The 15401-nt window shown below is 36.8% G+C and overlaps 1 protein-coding gene across 3 annotated transcripts in view; it reads left to right on the top strand.

Annotated features, from left to right (window-relative positions):
• The window catches only part of PRKAA2 (protein kinase AMP-activated catalytic subunit alpha 2), a 99758-nt gene that overhangs the window by 42293 nt on the left and 42064 nt on the right, over window positions 1-15401 (top strand). For 2 of the 3 annotated variants that reach the window (XM_070405216.1, XM_070405217.1), the window contains exons 7-8: window positions 940-1444; window positions 3100-3226. In XM_070405216.1, the coding sequence (XP_070261317.1) occupies window positions 940-1444; window positions 3100-3226 (632 nt within the window). Of the gene's footprint in view, window positions 1-939; window positions 1445-3099; window positions 3227-7523; window positions 15319-15401 lie in introns of those variants that run through there. The other variant, XM_070405215.1, reaches the window with a different exon arrangement.

Raw genomic sequence — 15401 nt, forward strand, 5'->3', positions numbered from 1 at the left:
AGGGCAAAGGCAGCTGCCAGGGCTGCGAGGGCCGAGGCAGCTGGGGCTGCAAAGGTCTACTCTTGCATGAATTTCATTCATTGGGCCTCTAGTTCTATAATATGGGACATTGGTCATTTGGAAAATATTGGATTATTGAGTTAAAGGGATTTTCCAAATGGTGATGTTTCATTATATAATATTATAAAAACTAGAGGCTTGGTGCATGAAATTCGTGCACCTGGGGGGGGGGTCCCTCAACCCAGTCTGCACTCTTTCGCAGTCCAGGACCACTTGGCGGACATCCCTCTGCAGTCCAGGACCCCTCGCTCCTTACTGCCCTCCTGCTTGCTGCTCCTTACCGCTCAGCTCGCTGCTCCTTGGTGCTGCCGTGGAGGTGGGAGAGTCTTGCCAGCCATGAGCCCAGCTTCGGGCTGAGTGGTGCTCCCGCTGTGGGAGCACACTGACCACCAGGGGGCAGCTCATGTGTTGAGCGTCTGCCCTCTGGTGGTCAATGTGCATCATAGCGACTGGTCATTCTGCCGTAATGGTCGCTTAGGCTTTTAGTATATAGACTATCATTATCATCATCACTACAAAGTTATCAGAAAAGTCTTTAAGTATTGGGAAGTTTTCAAACTCGTGCACACAGATACAAAAACACAAAATTCTAAAATTTTGCTTGAGAGGTTGGATTTTATCATTGACATCAAATACTTCCAGTTGTCTCCTTCACAGTGACAGGTTCGTTTTGTTTATTTTTGAGAAAATGTCAGCCAAATACCAAGTCTGAATAACCATAGTTTTTTCAAGGGTAAGGTTATTTAACTCACCCAGGGTCACATAGCTAGTAAGTAACTAGGTATTTCTGATTCTGTTATATTGTGTTGCCCATGTCTAAATTATTTGGGACTTGCCAAAGCATGTTCTTACAATAGTGTATTGTGGTGTTTTTCCTAGAGAGCATGAATGGTTTAAACAAGATTTGCCCAGTTACTTATTTCCTGAAGACCCCTCCTATGATGCTAACGTCATTGATGATGAGGCTGTGAAAGAAGTGTGTGAAAAATTTGAGTGTACGGAATCAGAAGTAATGAACAGTCTATATAGTGGTGACCCTCAAGACCAGCTTGCAGTGGCCTATCATCTTATTATTGACAATCGGAGAATAATGAACCAAGCCAGTGAGTTCTACCTCGCCTCTAGTCCCCCAACGGGTTCCTTTATGGATGATAGTGCCATGCATATTCCTCCAGGCCTGAAACCTCATCCAGAAAGGATGCCACCTCTTATAGCAGACAGCCCTAAAGCAAGATGTCCATTGGATGCACTGAATACAACTAAGCCCAAATCTTTGGCTGTAAAGAAAGCCAAGTGGCATCTTGGAATCCGAAGTCAAAGCAAACCATATGACATTATGGCTGAAGTTTACCGAGCTATGAAGCAGCTGGATTTTGAATGGAAGGTAGGAAATTGTATATTAAGATCATTTGTAGAAGCCATTTTTTTTTGTATAGTAAACTGCTCTCAACTGCTGAGTTGAGTACTGAGGTCAATTAAAGATTTGTTTCTTATTTAGATAGAAATTTAGTGGTCTTGATACTTCTGGCTATAACTGCCATTCTTTGCAATAATATACCATGTGCATTCAAAACAAGACAAATAAATCTCTGTAAGGAAGAAGTATGTTGATGTTGGGGACCTGCATATTTTTGAATTGCAAAATAGTATTTTTGGCAAAGAAACAAAAAGTAATCAACTTGAAATCACCTGAGAAAATAGTCCACCTGTTTCAGCATTCATTATATGCAGTGGTTCTCAACCTGTGGGTCGCGACTCCTTTGGCGGTCGAAAGACCCTTTCACAGGGGTCGCCTAAGACCATCCTGCATATCAGATATTTACATTACGATTCATAACAGTAGCAACATTACAGTTATGAAGTAGCAACGAAAGTAATTTTATGGATGGGTCACAACGTAAGGAACTGTATTTAAAGGGCCAGAAGGTTGAGAACCACTGCATTATAGCAATACAAAGTCATATGTCTTCAAAGATACTATGTTTTTACATTTCTCTCTCCCCTTTTAGGCAGAGTTTCTCTTTGTCAGTATCAGTAACAGCTAGTGGTCAATACATAGTATACATCAGGATATATTTATTCAGTCAACAAATATTTTCTCTAAGTTGAGAAAACCTCTCTTCCTTGGCTGGTGCTTTCAATCCTTTATTACGAAATATATTCTTACTCTCAGCCCACATTTTACTCTTTAAAAATATAAGCGCTCAAATTCATTTCAGTTCTATTTATTTGTTGGGAATAAAAGCATTTTTTTTATTCCAGGTATTCCTTTAACGCTTGTTCCTTTTTTGAGGACTGTGAATGTATTTTTAAAGGTAGAAGAAAAACATTCAAACATACCATGTAAATATTCACTTGACATGTTTGAATACATCAGTCATTTTCATTTCATTCTTTGTATGTGAAAGGCATAGATAAAATATTTCCTTAAACCCATTTAAAACTCAGACCTCTGTTTTCTGAAGTAGTTAATAGTCAGTTAAAAAAAAGAGATGTTAATATCTTTAAAATTCCTTACCAAAAAATTTTTGTAACTAATTTGATAGATGTTTTTGTAAACCCTGAATCTTCTTGATCTGAGCTGCAGTATTCTTATCTTCAGAGGCAGATAATATATTTATTTTCCACCGGATTTTTTGTGATATTTAAATTTTGTGACAATACCTGTTAACAATGCCTGATACAAACTTGTAACACATTAGTTTCCCTTTATTTCTTCTATTCCATATTTATAGGTAAAAGTATTCAAGTTGAGGCTGGGCAGCCAAAATTATCATTTTAAAGTGAGGCATATATAGAATGAAGGCTAGACTTTATAATCTCTGAGTTTCTTTTAATTTTAATTGCTGTAAACAGTATTGTTAGTGAGGATTAAAAATACTAAATTACCATGTAATATAAAAAGGGATCATCTGGAATTTCTTCTCTATCCCACTTCTATCAGTGATTCATTTTTATATTCTTTGCAATAAGAATAGGGAGATATTTTATAGTTTGTTAATTTTAACATTTTTCCTTCACAAAGATTTCTTGTTTTAGGTAGTGAACGCATACCACCTTCGTGTAAGGAGAAAAAACCCAGTGACTGGCAATTATGTGAAAATGAGTTTACAGCTTTACCTGGTTGACAATAGAAGTTATCTTTTGGACTTTAAAAGCATTGATGGTAAGGAAGCTATGCAGGCATGAATTCTGAGAAGATAAAACTTGGCACTAGTTGACAAGATGTTAAAATCATCTCAAAGGCATGGTGGGTAGGTCTTTTATACTGGTTTTTAAGTAATCTAGATTTAGCTAAAAATTTAAGTGAAATGAAGAAGATCAAAGACACATGGAATATCTCTAACCCAGCACCTCTCCAAAAGAAGTACTTCCTTGCCATAAAAAAGTCATTTGACCTGTTGGTTGTGGAGCAAAAACCAGGGAAGCAATTTTTAACTAAAATTAGCTGATGTTGTCAGGTTCTTTATCTCATTCCCTCATTCATAATTTGTTACTGTTAGTATTACAATAGCTAAACTTGCCCTTCATTAGCTTCTCTCATCCTGATTGGCCAAAATGACCAAATAGGCCTCTCTTGGGATTTAGGTTAGATTTCGGTGCCCGTGGCCATCCAGGAGCCAAAGGAGCCAGGGAAGGAGGTCCTGTCCAGATATTCACTGTGTGCCAAGAGTCAACCTGGGTGGACCAAATGTGCTTATTTCATTCATTGGCCAAAGTAATATAACAACAGAATAAAACAACGGTCAGAAACTGAATGGAACAGGAGAGTTTAGATACAGGAAGTTGATTTAAACAGAGCTTTTAAATTTTGTTTTGAAATACCATCATCTATAGCAGTGTTTATATGTCCCTAGACCACCTTTATAAAAATTACCCAGAATTCTTATTAAAGTGCAGATTCTTGGGAACTGCCCCCAGACCTACTAATCCAGAATCTCTGGAGATGGGAAACTAGGAATCTGTTTTGTTGTTGTTGTTGTTAATCCTTACCCAAGGATATTTTTCCTTATTTTATTTTTTAGAGAGAGTGGAAGGGCGGGGAAAAGACAGAGAGAACCATCCATGTGAGAGAGACACATCAATTGGTTGCTTCCTCCACACACCCTGACTGGGGCTGGGGATTGAGCCTGCAACCCAGGTACACTTGACTGGAATCGAACCCAGGATCCTTCAGTCTGAGAGCCGACGCTCTATCCACTGAGCCAAACTGACTAGGGTGGGAATCTGCATTTTTAAAAAGATTTTTAAAAATCTTTATTGTTGAAAGTATTACATATGTCTCCTTTTTTATCCCATTGACCCCTTATAGCCCACCCTCCACCCTCTATCCCAGGCCTTCACCACCCTATTGTCCGTGTCCATGGGTTATGCATATATGCATTCAGGTTCTTTGGTTGATCACTTCCCAACCCTCCACCACCCCCCACCCTCCCTCTGAGATTTGACAGTGTGTTTCATGCTTCTACGTCTCTAGATCTATTTTGTTTAACAGTTTATTTTGTTCATTAGATTCCACATAAGAGTGAGATTATGTGATACTGTCTTTCTGTGACTGGCTTAGTTTGCTTAGCATAATACTCTCAAGGTTCCTCCATGCTGTCTCAATGGATAAGATAGCCTTCTTTTTTACTGCTGCATAGTATTCCATGGTTTAAATGTACCACAGCTTTTTTATCCACTTACCTATTGAAGGGCACTTGGGCTATTTCCCCGATCTTAGTTATTGTAAATTGTGCTGCTATGAACAGAGGGGTGTATACATTCTTTCTGATTGGTGTTTCAGTTTCTTAGGATATATTCCTAGAAGTGGGATCACTGGGTCAAATGTCAATTCCATATTTAATTTTTTGAGGAAACTCCATATTCTTTTCCATAATGACTGCACCAGTCTGTATTCATACCAGCAGTGTACTAGGATTCCCTCTTCTCCACATCTTTGCCAGCACTTGTCATTTGTTTATTTGTTGATGATAGCCATTCTGACAGGTGTGAGGTGATATGTCATTGTCATTTTAATAGACAATGGGCACATTTGGTCCACCAAGGTTTGTGTTTTTTCATATGTCTCTTGGCCATCTGTATGTTCCCGTTGCAGAAAGGTCTATTTAGGTTCTTTGCCCTTTGTGTGTGTGTGTGTGTGTGTGTGTGTTACCATCTTTGAAACTAATGAAATAATGGGAAATAAAACACCGGATATTTTTGGTCTTTCAAATTAGGAAGCACTCTACTTTAAAATATAATATTGATGACTGCTTTGAGAAAACAATATAGTATTTTTTTAATCTTTATTGTTGAAAGTATTACCTATGTCCTCCTTTCCCCCGTTGACCTCTCCCACCCTGCCCTCACCCCCCATCCCAGGCCTTCACCACCCTATTGTCTGTGTCCATGGATTATGCATATATGGATATGATTCATTGGTTGATCTCTTCCCACCCCCTACCCCTCCCCTGCCTTCCTTCTGAGGTTTGACAGTCTGTTTTGTAAATAGCAATAGCTATTGTAAATTATGCTACTACCTTTTTGCCCATTTTTTAATTGGATTGTTTGTCTTCCTTTTGTTAAGTTGTATGAGTTCCTTGTATATTTTGGATATTAACACTTTATTAAATGTATGCCAAATATGTTCTCCCTTTTCATTTTGTTGATGGTTTCTTTTGCTGTGCAGAAGCTGTTTATTTTGATGTAGTCCCATTTGTTTACTTTCTCCTTAGTTTCCTTTGCCCTAGGGCCTAGGAGATGTATCTCAAACATATTGCTATGAGAGATATCTGAGATTTTGCTGCCTATAGTTTCTTCTAGAATTTTTATGGTTTCACGTCTTATATTTAAGTCTTTTATCCATTTTGAGTTTATTCTTGTGTATGGTGTAAGTTGGTGATCTAGTTTCATTTTTTTGCATATATCTGTCCAACACCATTTATTGAAGAAACTGTCTTGACTCCATTGTATGCTCTTGCCTTATCAAAAATTAATTGAGCGCAATGGCTTGGATGGATTTTTGGGGTCTCTGTTTTGTTCCATTGATCTATATGTCTGTTCTTGTACCAGTACCAGGATGTTTTGAATACAGTGGCTTTGTAGTATAACTTGATACTGAGTATTGTGATCCCTCCAACTTTGTTCTTCTTAAGATTTCTGCGTCTGTTCAGGGTCTTTTTTGGTTCCATATAAATTTTTGGAGTATTTGTTTTAGATCTGTGAAATATGCCATTGGTAATTTAATAGGGATTACATTGAATCTATAGATTGCTTTGGATAATACAGACATTTTTTTAATGTTGATTCTGCCAATCCATGAACATGGTATGTTCTTCCACTTGTTTGTATCTCCCTCTATCTCTTTTTTTAACGTCCTGTAGTTTTCCGAGTATAACTTTTTTACCTCCTTGGTTAAGTTTATTCCTAAGCATCTTAATTTTTTGTTGCTATGGTAAATTGATTGTTTGTTTAGATTCACTTTCTGAGAATTCATTATTGGTGTATAAAAATGCCATTGATTTCTGGTGTTAATTTTGTATCCTGCTACATTGTTGAATTCCTTTTTTAAATCTAGTAATTTTTTGGTGGAGTCTCTAGGGTTTTCTATGTACAATATCATGTCATCCTTTCCAATTTGGATGCCTTTTATGTTTTCTTCTTGTCTGATCACTGTGGCTAGCACTTCCAGTACTATGTTGAATAAGAGTGGTGAAAGTGGGCATCCCTATCTTGTTCCTGTTCTTAGGGGAAATGGATTTAGTTTTTGTCCATTAAGTATGATGTTGGCTGTAGGTTTGTCATATGGCCTTTATTATGTTGAGGTATGATCCCTCTATTCCCACTTTGATTAGAGTTTTTTTTTTTTAATCAGAAATGGTGTTGCATTTTGTCAATAGCTTTTTCTGCATCTATTGATTATGATCATGTGATTTTTGTCTTTCAGTTTGTTTATGTGATGTATCACATTTATTGATTTGCAAATATTATACCTGCCTTGCATCCCTGGAATAAATCCCACTTGGTCATGGTGTATAATCTTCATTTTTAGAAAGATTTTCCTCACCCCCCACCCCAAGCAGTTTCATTGTGTACCAAAGGTTCAGAACCACTGTGTAATGGTTACTTTTATCTTAATGATTTTTTGTTGATACACCACAAGAAAATCCTTCAGGATGTGCTTTATTCACATGCAAGTATATAGTTTGATTTCAAGGTTAATGCCGAATCCTTGCTGAGAAGGATGTAGGGGGTCACATTTTGACTGTATGGAAGTGTTGTGATTAATTAGTGATGTCTGTTATGTTTGTTGGGGAGGGAAGAGGCCACCTGCTCCTAAAACACTGAAATACGACATTTATTATTTAGTCGCCTTTGCCCAGATGTGTTTACTTACTTATTCTCTGATGATAGCATCTTCATAAGAAGGGCTGGGGCAAATATACCTTTACGATAAATTGCTCTGCTTTGGTCCATTTCAGATGAAGTGATGGAGCAGAGGTCTGGTTCTTCAACACCTCAGCGTTCCTCTTCTACTGCTGGCTTACATAGACCCAGATCAAGTTTTGATTCTGTGACTGCTGAGAGCTATTCACTGTCGAGCTCCCTCACTGGCTCCTTGACTGGAAGTACACTGTCCTCAGTTACACCTCGCCTGGGCAGCCACACCATGGATTTTTTTGAAATGTGTGCCAGTCTGATCACTACTTTAGCTCGTTGATGATTTTCCCCTAGTTTATATCTTTCTGTTGTTGCACTGTGAAAATCACATGTATTCTTTAAATTATTATTTTACTTATGTACACATACTCTAAAATGCTGATTGACAGACATGAATATTGCCAGGGGACACTCAATGCCATTGAAATTATGAAAACAAAAGTCTGACATTTTATTTATCTGTAGAAATCTGTAATTGTACTATGATAAATTCATATAGGCAGTATCATTAGTAGATGAACACTGATGAAGATCATTAATTAAAATTGTGAATTCATTACAGATGATTAATACACCTTCACTGGTGAACAGTCTCAGTCAGAGGGTGGTTTGGCAGCACCTCTTTGCTTTACTCTTTTGTATAGGTAAATCCAGTTACTACCTAAAAATTTCAGCAAACTTTAAGCTATGTTTATGCTCCCAATTCTCTTTTTTTTTTAATCCTCATCCAAGGAGTGAGGATATTTTTTCCATTGATTCCTTAGAGCAGTGATGGAGAACCTATGACACACGTGTCAGAGGTGACACGCGAAGTCATTTTTTTGGTTGATTTTTCTTTGTTAAATGGCATTTAAATATATAAAATAAATATCAAAAATATAAATCTTTGTTTTACTATGGTTGCAAATATCAAAAAATTTCTATATGTTACACGGCACCAGAGTTAAGTTAGGGTTTTTCAAAATGCTGACATGCCGAGCTCAAAAGGTTCGACATCACTGCCTCAGAGAGAGTGGAAGTGAGAAGGGGAAAGAGAGAAACATAGATGTGAGGGAGACACATCGATTGCCTCCTGCACATGTTCTGACCAGGGGTGGGGAACAATCTGGGAACCCAAGTACCTGCCCTTGATCCTGAATCAAGTTCCCAACTCTGTTGTGCAGGTTGATGCTCTGACTACTGAGCACACCAGCCAGGGCTGCACCATTCTTTTTGCACATGATTGAAAAATAAAACAACCATAAGTAAGATAGTATTTAAATGTTGAAATCTTAAAATTTCAGAAACTAAGTTCTAGGAATTTTTGCCTAGTATTTAACAGAAAGGCTGTGGTACTGAAACAGTAACCATGATTTCCTGGTTTCTTAACAACAACCTTAACCAACTAGAGGTTTTATCTTGAGACTAGAGGCCCAGTGCATAAATTTTGTGCACTGGTAGGGTCCCTAGCTGCTGCCGGCTGGGGCCTCCCTCTCTTCCCCCCACCGGCCCCACCCCCTGGTCAAACTCCCACACGACCTCCCGGCCAAGGGGACAATTTGCATACTGCGCTTTTATTATATAGGATTTCCATGAATAATATACTTATTTTAAGAGCCTTCAAGGTTCTACTCAATATTGGAACATCTGGAATTGCAACAACTTTTGTCATAAACTTATATCATTTAAAACACGCCTTTAAAACGTGCCCTTCTCAAATTCTTTTTGGCTTTATTTATTTTTGTACTTTACTAAGCATGATAAAACTGACAGTTACATGAAACAAAGGAAAATCAGTTCCTTAAAAGAGAACTTTTATCTTTGATCTCTTATTATGTGTGGTGGTAGGGTGTGTGTGTGTTACATCCCACATGTTAATTCTTCAGGGGAAGTTTATCATTGCAGCCACCCTCTTCCTCACTTTTCCTGGTCACCATTGTCTTTGTTTATTGTATGATCCTTAGTGGCTGATTGGTTTAGCCTTTTAAATCCAATTTGAAAACACTGTTCTGGCCTTAAGGGCTTTTATGTAATTCCAGAGCTTGATAGGCTGTGACCCTCACTGTTGAACTTTTTAGGGCAGGGAAGCCTTAAACATTAAAAAAAAAAATCTCTTGTATAAATATATGTGTTGTTTACATATATACATGTATGTATTCACACACCAATGCTTTTTAAAGGAAACCCAAACAGGTTTTTGTTTGTTTTGTCGAGGTTGCGTTTTTATTTTTTTTGTAATCTTAAAAAAACACACACTTATATACAGCAGGATCGATAATAGCTTATTAATTATATTTTGCTTTAGTAAAAGTATTTAATTTTAAAATTAGGTATAATTTACCTAATTTGTATTTATTCGTTTTCTACAGCATATTGTGATTAACAATCTCATTCACCTGATTTACCCTAGACAAGATTAAGCTCTTGAAAACAAAAAGTGACTAAGCCTTGACAGGTTTCTCTTTGCCAAAAATAATGCTTCCTACCAGAAGCAAATGAGAATGTTAGACCAAATTTCTTCCGTGTCAATGGAAGACAAGCATGTCTACCTTTAAACAGATTTGAGTCAGGAGTGTGCAGTGTTACATCATATTGTTTTATAGAACTTTTAAAAAATCTTGTTAAGTAACTTTTTAAGTCTGACTTAAAATCAAAATAAAAGGAACCCTTGCTGGGAAAGAGGGAGGGGTTGCAGTCAAGAAGTTTTAAGTGTAAGCCCTTGAAAGGTTGCCACCTAGTGGCACAAAAGGGTGCTTTTTTTGATTATTTTTATAGGGATAAGCAGTATTCCTATTGTGTTAGTCTGATGTGCATTGTAGATAGGGCATAATTTTGGCCTCTCCAAGTGTGTAAATACCACTTTTTGGAAAAGCAAGGCCACCTCATAACCTGTGCCTAACTATCAATGGGATGACCTTAGAAATAAGGAACTAATCTGACTCCTTATCCTCAGTGACAAAATCCCTAATAATTTTGAAGGTGGAGAAACAGCAGGAGGGAACTTAGTGGTATTTTAGCTTTTTTATTCTTAATAAATCATATATTAGAAACTTACTGATGTCAAAACTACTTTATATGGATGATTATCATATTTTTTGAGAGTTAAAAAAATTTAATATTTTCTCATTTTTGCCAGTATTCATGAATATCTATAATTTGGTAGTTACCTGTTGAATTTAGGAGAACCAAGGGTCACAGTTTTGGTTTTGTATGTTTAAGTTTTTAAAGCACAGCTATTCTGTGAATCTGTGAATTGTTTTGTGGAGAGAAGATTCCATGAGGCTTAGTCCAGGATAACAGGGGCTAGAACAGCGGTTCTCAACCTGTGGGTCATGACCCCTTTGGGGGTTAAACGACCCTTTCACAGGGGTCGTCTAAGACCATCAGAAAACACATATATAATTACATACTGTTTTTGTGATTAATCACTATGCTTTAATTATGTTCAATTTGTAACAATGAAAATACATGCTGCATATCAGATTTTACATTATGATTCATAACAGTAGCAAAATTACAGTTATGAAGTAGCAACGAAAATAATTTTATGGTTGGGGGTCACCACAACATGAGGAACTGTATTAAAGGGTCACAACATTAGGAAGGTTGAGAACCACTGGGCTAGAACATTGTCAAAGGAGGCTTTCTGTTGCTAATGAACAGAGAAGGAAACAATCAGTACTAAATCCCCACATTTCAGTCTTATATACTGGTTAATTGTGGATGTGGTTTGTGGTAGGCAGATCCGTGGTAGGAACAGTTGTTTCCAGTTAAAATTCTAGCAGAGAGCTTCTATTGTTAGGTTATAGATAAAGGCTTAGCTATGTCATGGAAATGGACTCCATAGGATTCTAGAATAGCATTTCCCAAATTGTATCCTGCGAGATGCTCTGCAGAACGATTCAATTCGAACAAGTTTGGAAAATGTTACCTGCTACTCTCCTGCTTGAAGATGACAGTAGATGAGAGTGTTAAAGGCTTTAATGCCCTGTGGAAAAAAGGCAACCCTTTAACTTTGTTTACCCTCTTTGCCCGAATTAATTTAACCATGATTTTTCAACTTACTAACCCATGGGTAAAAGCAAATTTGGAAAATACTATTTTAGGAAAATTGTCCCCTGTTAGTTAAGAATAAAGATCCCTTTTCCCTTATTCGTTGTTGGAGAGAATCTGGTTCAAAATCAGAATAATTTCATTTTAACCTGTGGACATAGTCACCTTGAGCTGCACTAAATAGCACCTTGATTTTTATAGCACCTTAATTTTCTTAATCAGGTCGTGGTATTGTTTGGGAGCGAAGTATTCTTTTTTGTGTGTGCTGAATGGGTAACTGAAAAATCTTGAACCAGATTACTTGTAAAAAAGTACTAAGACTAGGGAGAATGCTATGGCTCTATGGATAATGAGCCAGTATCATTGATTTTTACATTCAAAATATGGATGTAGTGAGTGAACATTTTCTAAATATTTAGATGTAATTCCCATTATCCTTTAATGTAGGAATAAAGAACATCTCAAATTGAATTTATAGGGAGGGAGGGACGCAAACCTATTATAAGTTGGATTTTTGTTTCAATCTACAGTCTAAAATTTTTTTAAAAATTATTTTTAGAGAGAGAAATGGAGAGAGAGATACATTGATTTATTCCACTTATGACTGATTTTTGTATGTGCCCTTACCTGGGGTCGAACCCACAACTTTGGTGTATCAGGATGACGCCCTAACCAACTGAGTTACCAGCCAGGGCTCAGTCAACAAATTTTTAAGAGACAGTTTTGTAAACTCTAGCATTTGCATTCCTTGATACTAGCTATTATAAAGAGAATCCAGGAGACTAAATTAAATCAGAAATGATCACATTTCTATGTCAGGGAATTGTCTGTATGTTGCTGCTTTCTCTTATTCCCTAGCCAGTTGGTACTCAGGGAATAGAAATCGATTTTTAGTACTTGATGAGACATAAGTGAGGAAATAATCATAGACAACTGTTACAGATTTAAAAAAAAAATGTATTTTATTGGTTTCCTACAAAGAGGAATAGAGAGCCAGAAACATCGGTGAGAGAGAAACATCGATCAGCTGCCTCCTGTACACTCCCCACTGGGGATGTGCCCGCAACCAAGGCACATGCCCCCGACCGGAATCGAACCCGGGACCCTTGAGTCCACAGGCCGACACTCTATCCACTGAGCCAAACCGGTCAGGGCTACAGATTTTTTGACTGTGGAATTATCTGTAGCCTCTATTATTGTGCAGCATACTGAGTTAATATAAGAACCACACCTTCTGTTTGTAAAATATAAAAGCTTGGGACGTGTCTACCACAGACACTGCCTCTTGTCTGTTCACTGGTTAATAATTGAAATCCTATCAATGGTTGTGAAATCTCAATATCTAAATGCTAGACATGTTCACAGTTTTGGCTGTTTTTGTTTTTTTCAAAGACCCCTACCTTTTCAATCTGGTGTTTCTTTACTTGCTTGTGGTTTTACTGTTATCCTATTACTTTGTGGCCTTTTAAATAAGGAATATAATTTATTTTAATAATAATTCTCAGAGATTCTATTTTGTTAGAAATCCTGGATGAGGGATATGTGCAATCTATTGGTAAGACACATCCTATGTTGTAGTTCATTTTTGTAACCTAAAGATAACAAAAGGTAACCTGAGGTATCTTTGAGCTTTAAAGTTCTTTCTCATATGATTTGCGTTAGTGTCCACACTTTATATATTCAGAGTTTTTATACTAGTGAAAATGTTCTGTATATGTTTGGTGAAGCCTTTTGATGTTATATATTGGAATTTTTTTTTTAAATGCAGTTATCCTCTGGAATAAAAATGGCAGAAAACCAAACATGTTAAAATGTCATGTGCACTTGACAGAAGCAAACCATGGCTGATTTGAGGTGATGGAAGTGCTCCATACATTTTATAGTGATTTTTAGATCCATATCTATTAACTTAGTTAACATTTTCCATAACCTTGCCAGGTGCCCACTTTCCAGGTGAGGAAGCAGGCTCAGAAAGCTCTTCATAAAGATCCATGCCATACAAGTATCAGCAATGATCACTGCCCTTTATATGCCTCCTTCCTTCCTGGCGGGGGGGAGGTGGGGTGGAAGAGCGGGGAGAGTGGAGAGAACAGTCACTGAAACATCGGAGTAGTTGAGTAATAAAAATAAACACAGGTGTATTGCTTTCAAGTCTTAGAGTGACATAGTCTTAACTGTTTCTTAGTTTAATTATTTGAACCAGTTGATTGCACTAACTAGATGTAATTATCTAAAATATTTAGATGAGCATATTGATTTTTACAAGTAAGTCTGAGTTATTGAGGGTGCTTAAAATATACTGAAGGAACTTTTTAGGATATGCTTCTTCCTTTAATTTGCATGGTTCTTACCGTACAATCTTTTTAAAAAGTAAAATTAGCTCCAGCCCCTATCCTAAATTATAGTTTTTAAACTATTATCTGATTTAGGCATACCTAAATTTCATTTACAGAAGGATAATTTTTCATTTTGTATGCATATTAGATGATAAAACACTTTTCATAGAGTATATTTCTATTCATGAATACCTAATTATTACCAGCTTGATATTCTCCAAAACCTTATGAAACAACTTTGAAATGTAATTTTTGTTTGATGAGCTTTAAAAATTATATACATTTATTTAAACCAGTTGCTGGCATCCTTACTAGTCTTTTCCGCATGTAAATATGATGCATTTCATGGCACTGAACAGTAATAGGAAGGAGAGAGCAGGACCCACAGTGCAGTCTGGATTGAGTTTTAGTTAAACCTTTTCAGCCACAACCTGATAAGAATCAGACTGGTCTAGAAGTTCTCAGACTGTGGGCCTGTATTAATTTTGTGAGCCAGTGTTAATGTTTACTGCCAGCCTCACAGAGCAATGCCAGTTTGCAGCCGCAACGCTATATGTGACTTTCGGTAACTATTTATATCTAAAGCAGTTGAGATTTTATGGATGTAGCTCGTGATTATTGGGACAAGCAGGGTAGGTAAATTTCAGTTACATTTAAAGTGCAATTAAGAAAATTCTAGAGCAGAGCTCTCTTTACAGGAAAAAGAAAGCACAGTATTTGTAGAATACCCTAGCATGAAAACTTCTGTGAGCATTCACAGAATTTTGACAAAGTTCATAGTTTTTTTATTTGTTTATTCAAGGTTTGCTACTTTGTGTTGATTTAAAATTTCAAAGAGAAATAGGAATAGCCAAGGAGAATTGCATAATTTTTGCTGCTAATTTATGCATGTATTTTTCACAGCTAAAAATCCCTTTTTAAGTAAGCTTCATTATGAAGAAAGGCCATTTTTTCTAGACAAAATAACATTTCCTAAAATGAAAAAGAAACAGATCCACTGATCTAAAAAATAAAAACACCTTAATTGTGCCTTGTTATAGGAAGAGTAAAAATTAGTCAAAAACTTGTTTAAACTGTATTTTCTTTTGTTCTAATTCCGTTCACTGGTCCTTATATCTGCATCCATGAATGGTCCCATTGCTGTGTGCCTGTTTGTTTTCAGGTTCCTTTGGCCAGACCTTACCCTGTCATCATCACAAGTTGGTCACTAGATTATTCTTCTATTCCTTTTGTGTTGCTTCACTTTTTAAGTCACCTCGATAAAAGTTTGGCTGTCTTCTCTTGTTTTTAAAATGAGTGCAATGAATAACAATATTTATATTTCATCCCTTTAAAAAGTTTGTAAAGGAAAGAATGCAGAGCAAAGAACATAATCTAATTTGGAATCTTAGTCTGGCTGCTGTGTCAGCAGCAAGTCACATAACCTCATTTCATTTTCTCATCAATAAAATGTGGATAACCTACCTCACAGATGTGTATGAGAAACTGTTTGAAGGCCCTTGTTTAAATACAGGGTTTATCGTGCTCGTATTTAATGTAAATCCTCCCCCC

The sequence above is a fragment of the Myotis yumanensis genome, unplaced genomic scaffold (assembly GCF_028538775.1).
Source record: "Myotis yumanensis isolate MYYU_CA2020_CCGP unplaced genomic scaffold, mMyoYum1.0.hap1 SCAF_2, whole genome shotgun sequence".
Taxonomy (NCBI): Eukaryota; Metazoa; Chordata; class Mammalia; order Chiroptera; family Vespertilionidae; genus Myotis; species Myotis yumanensis.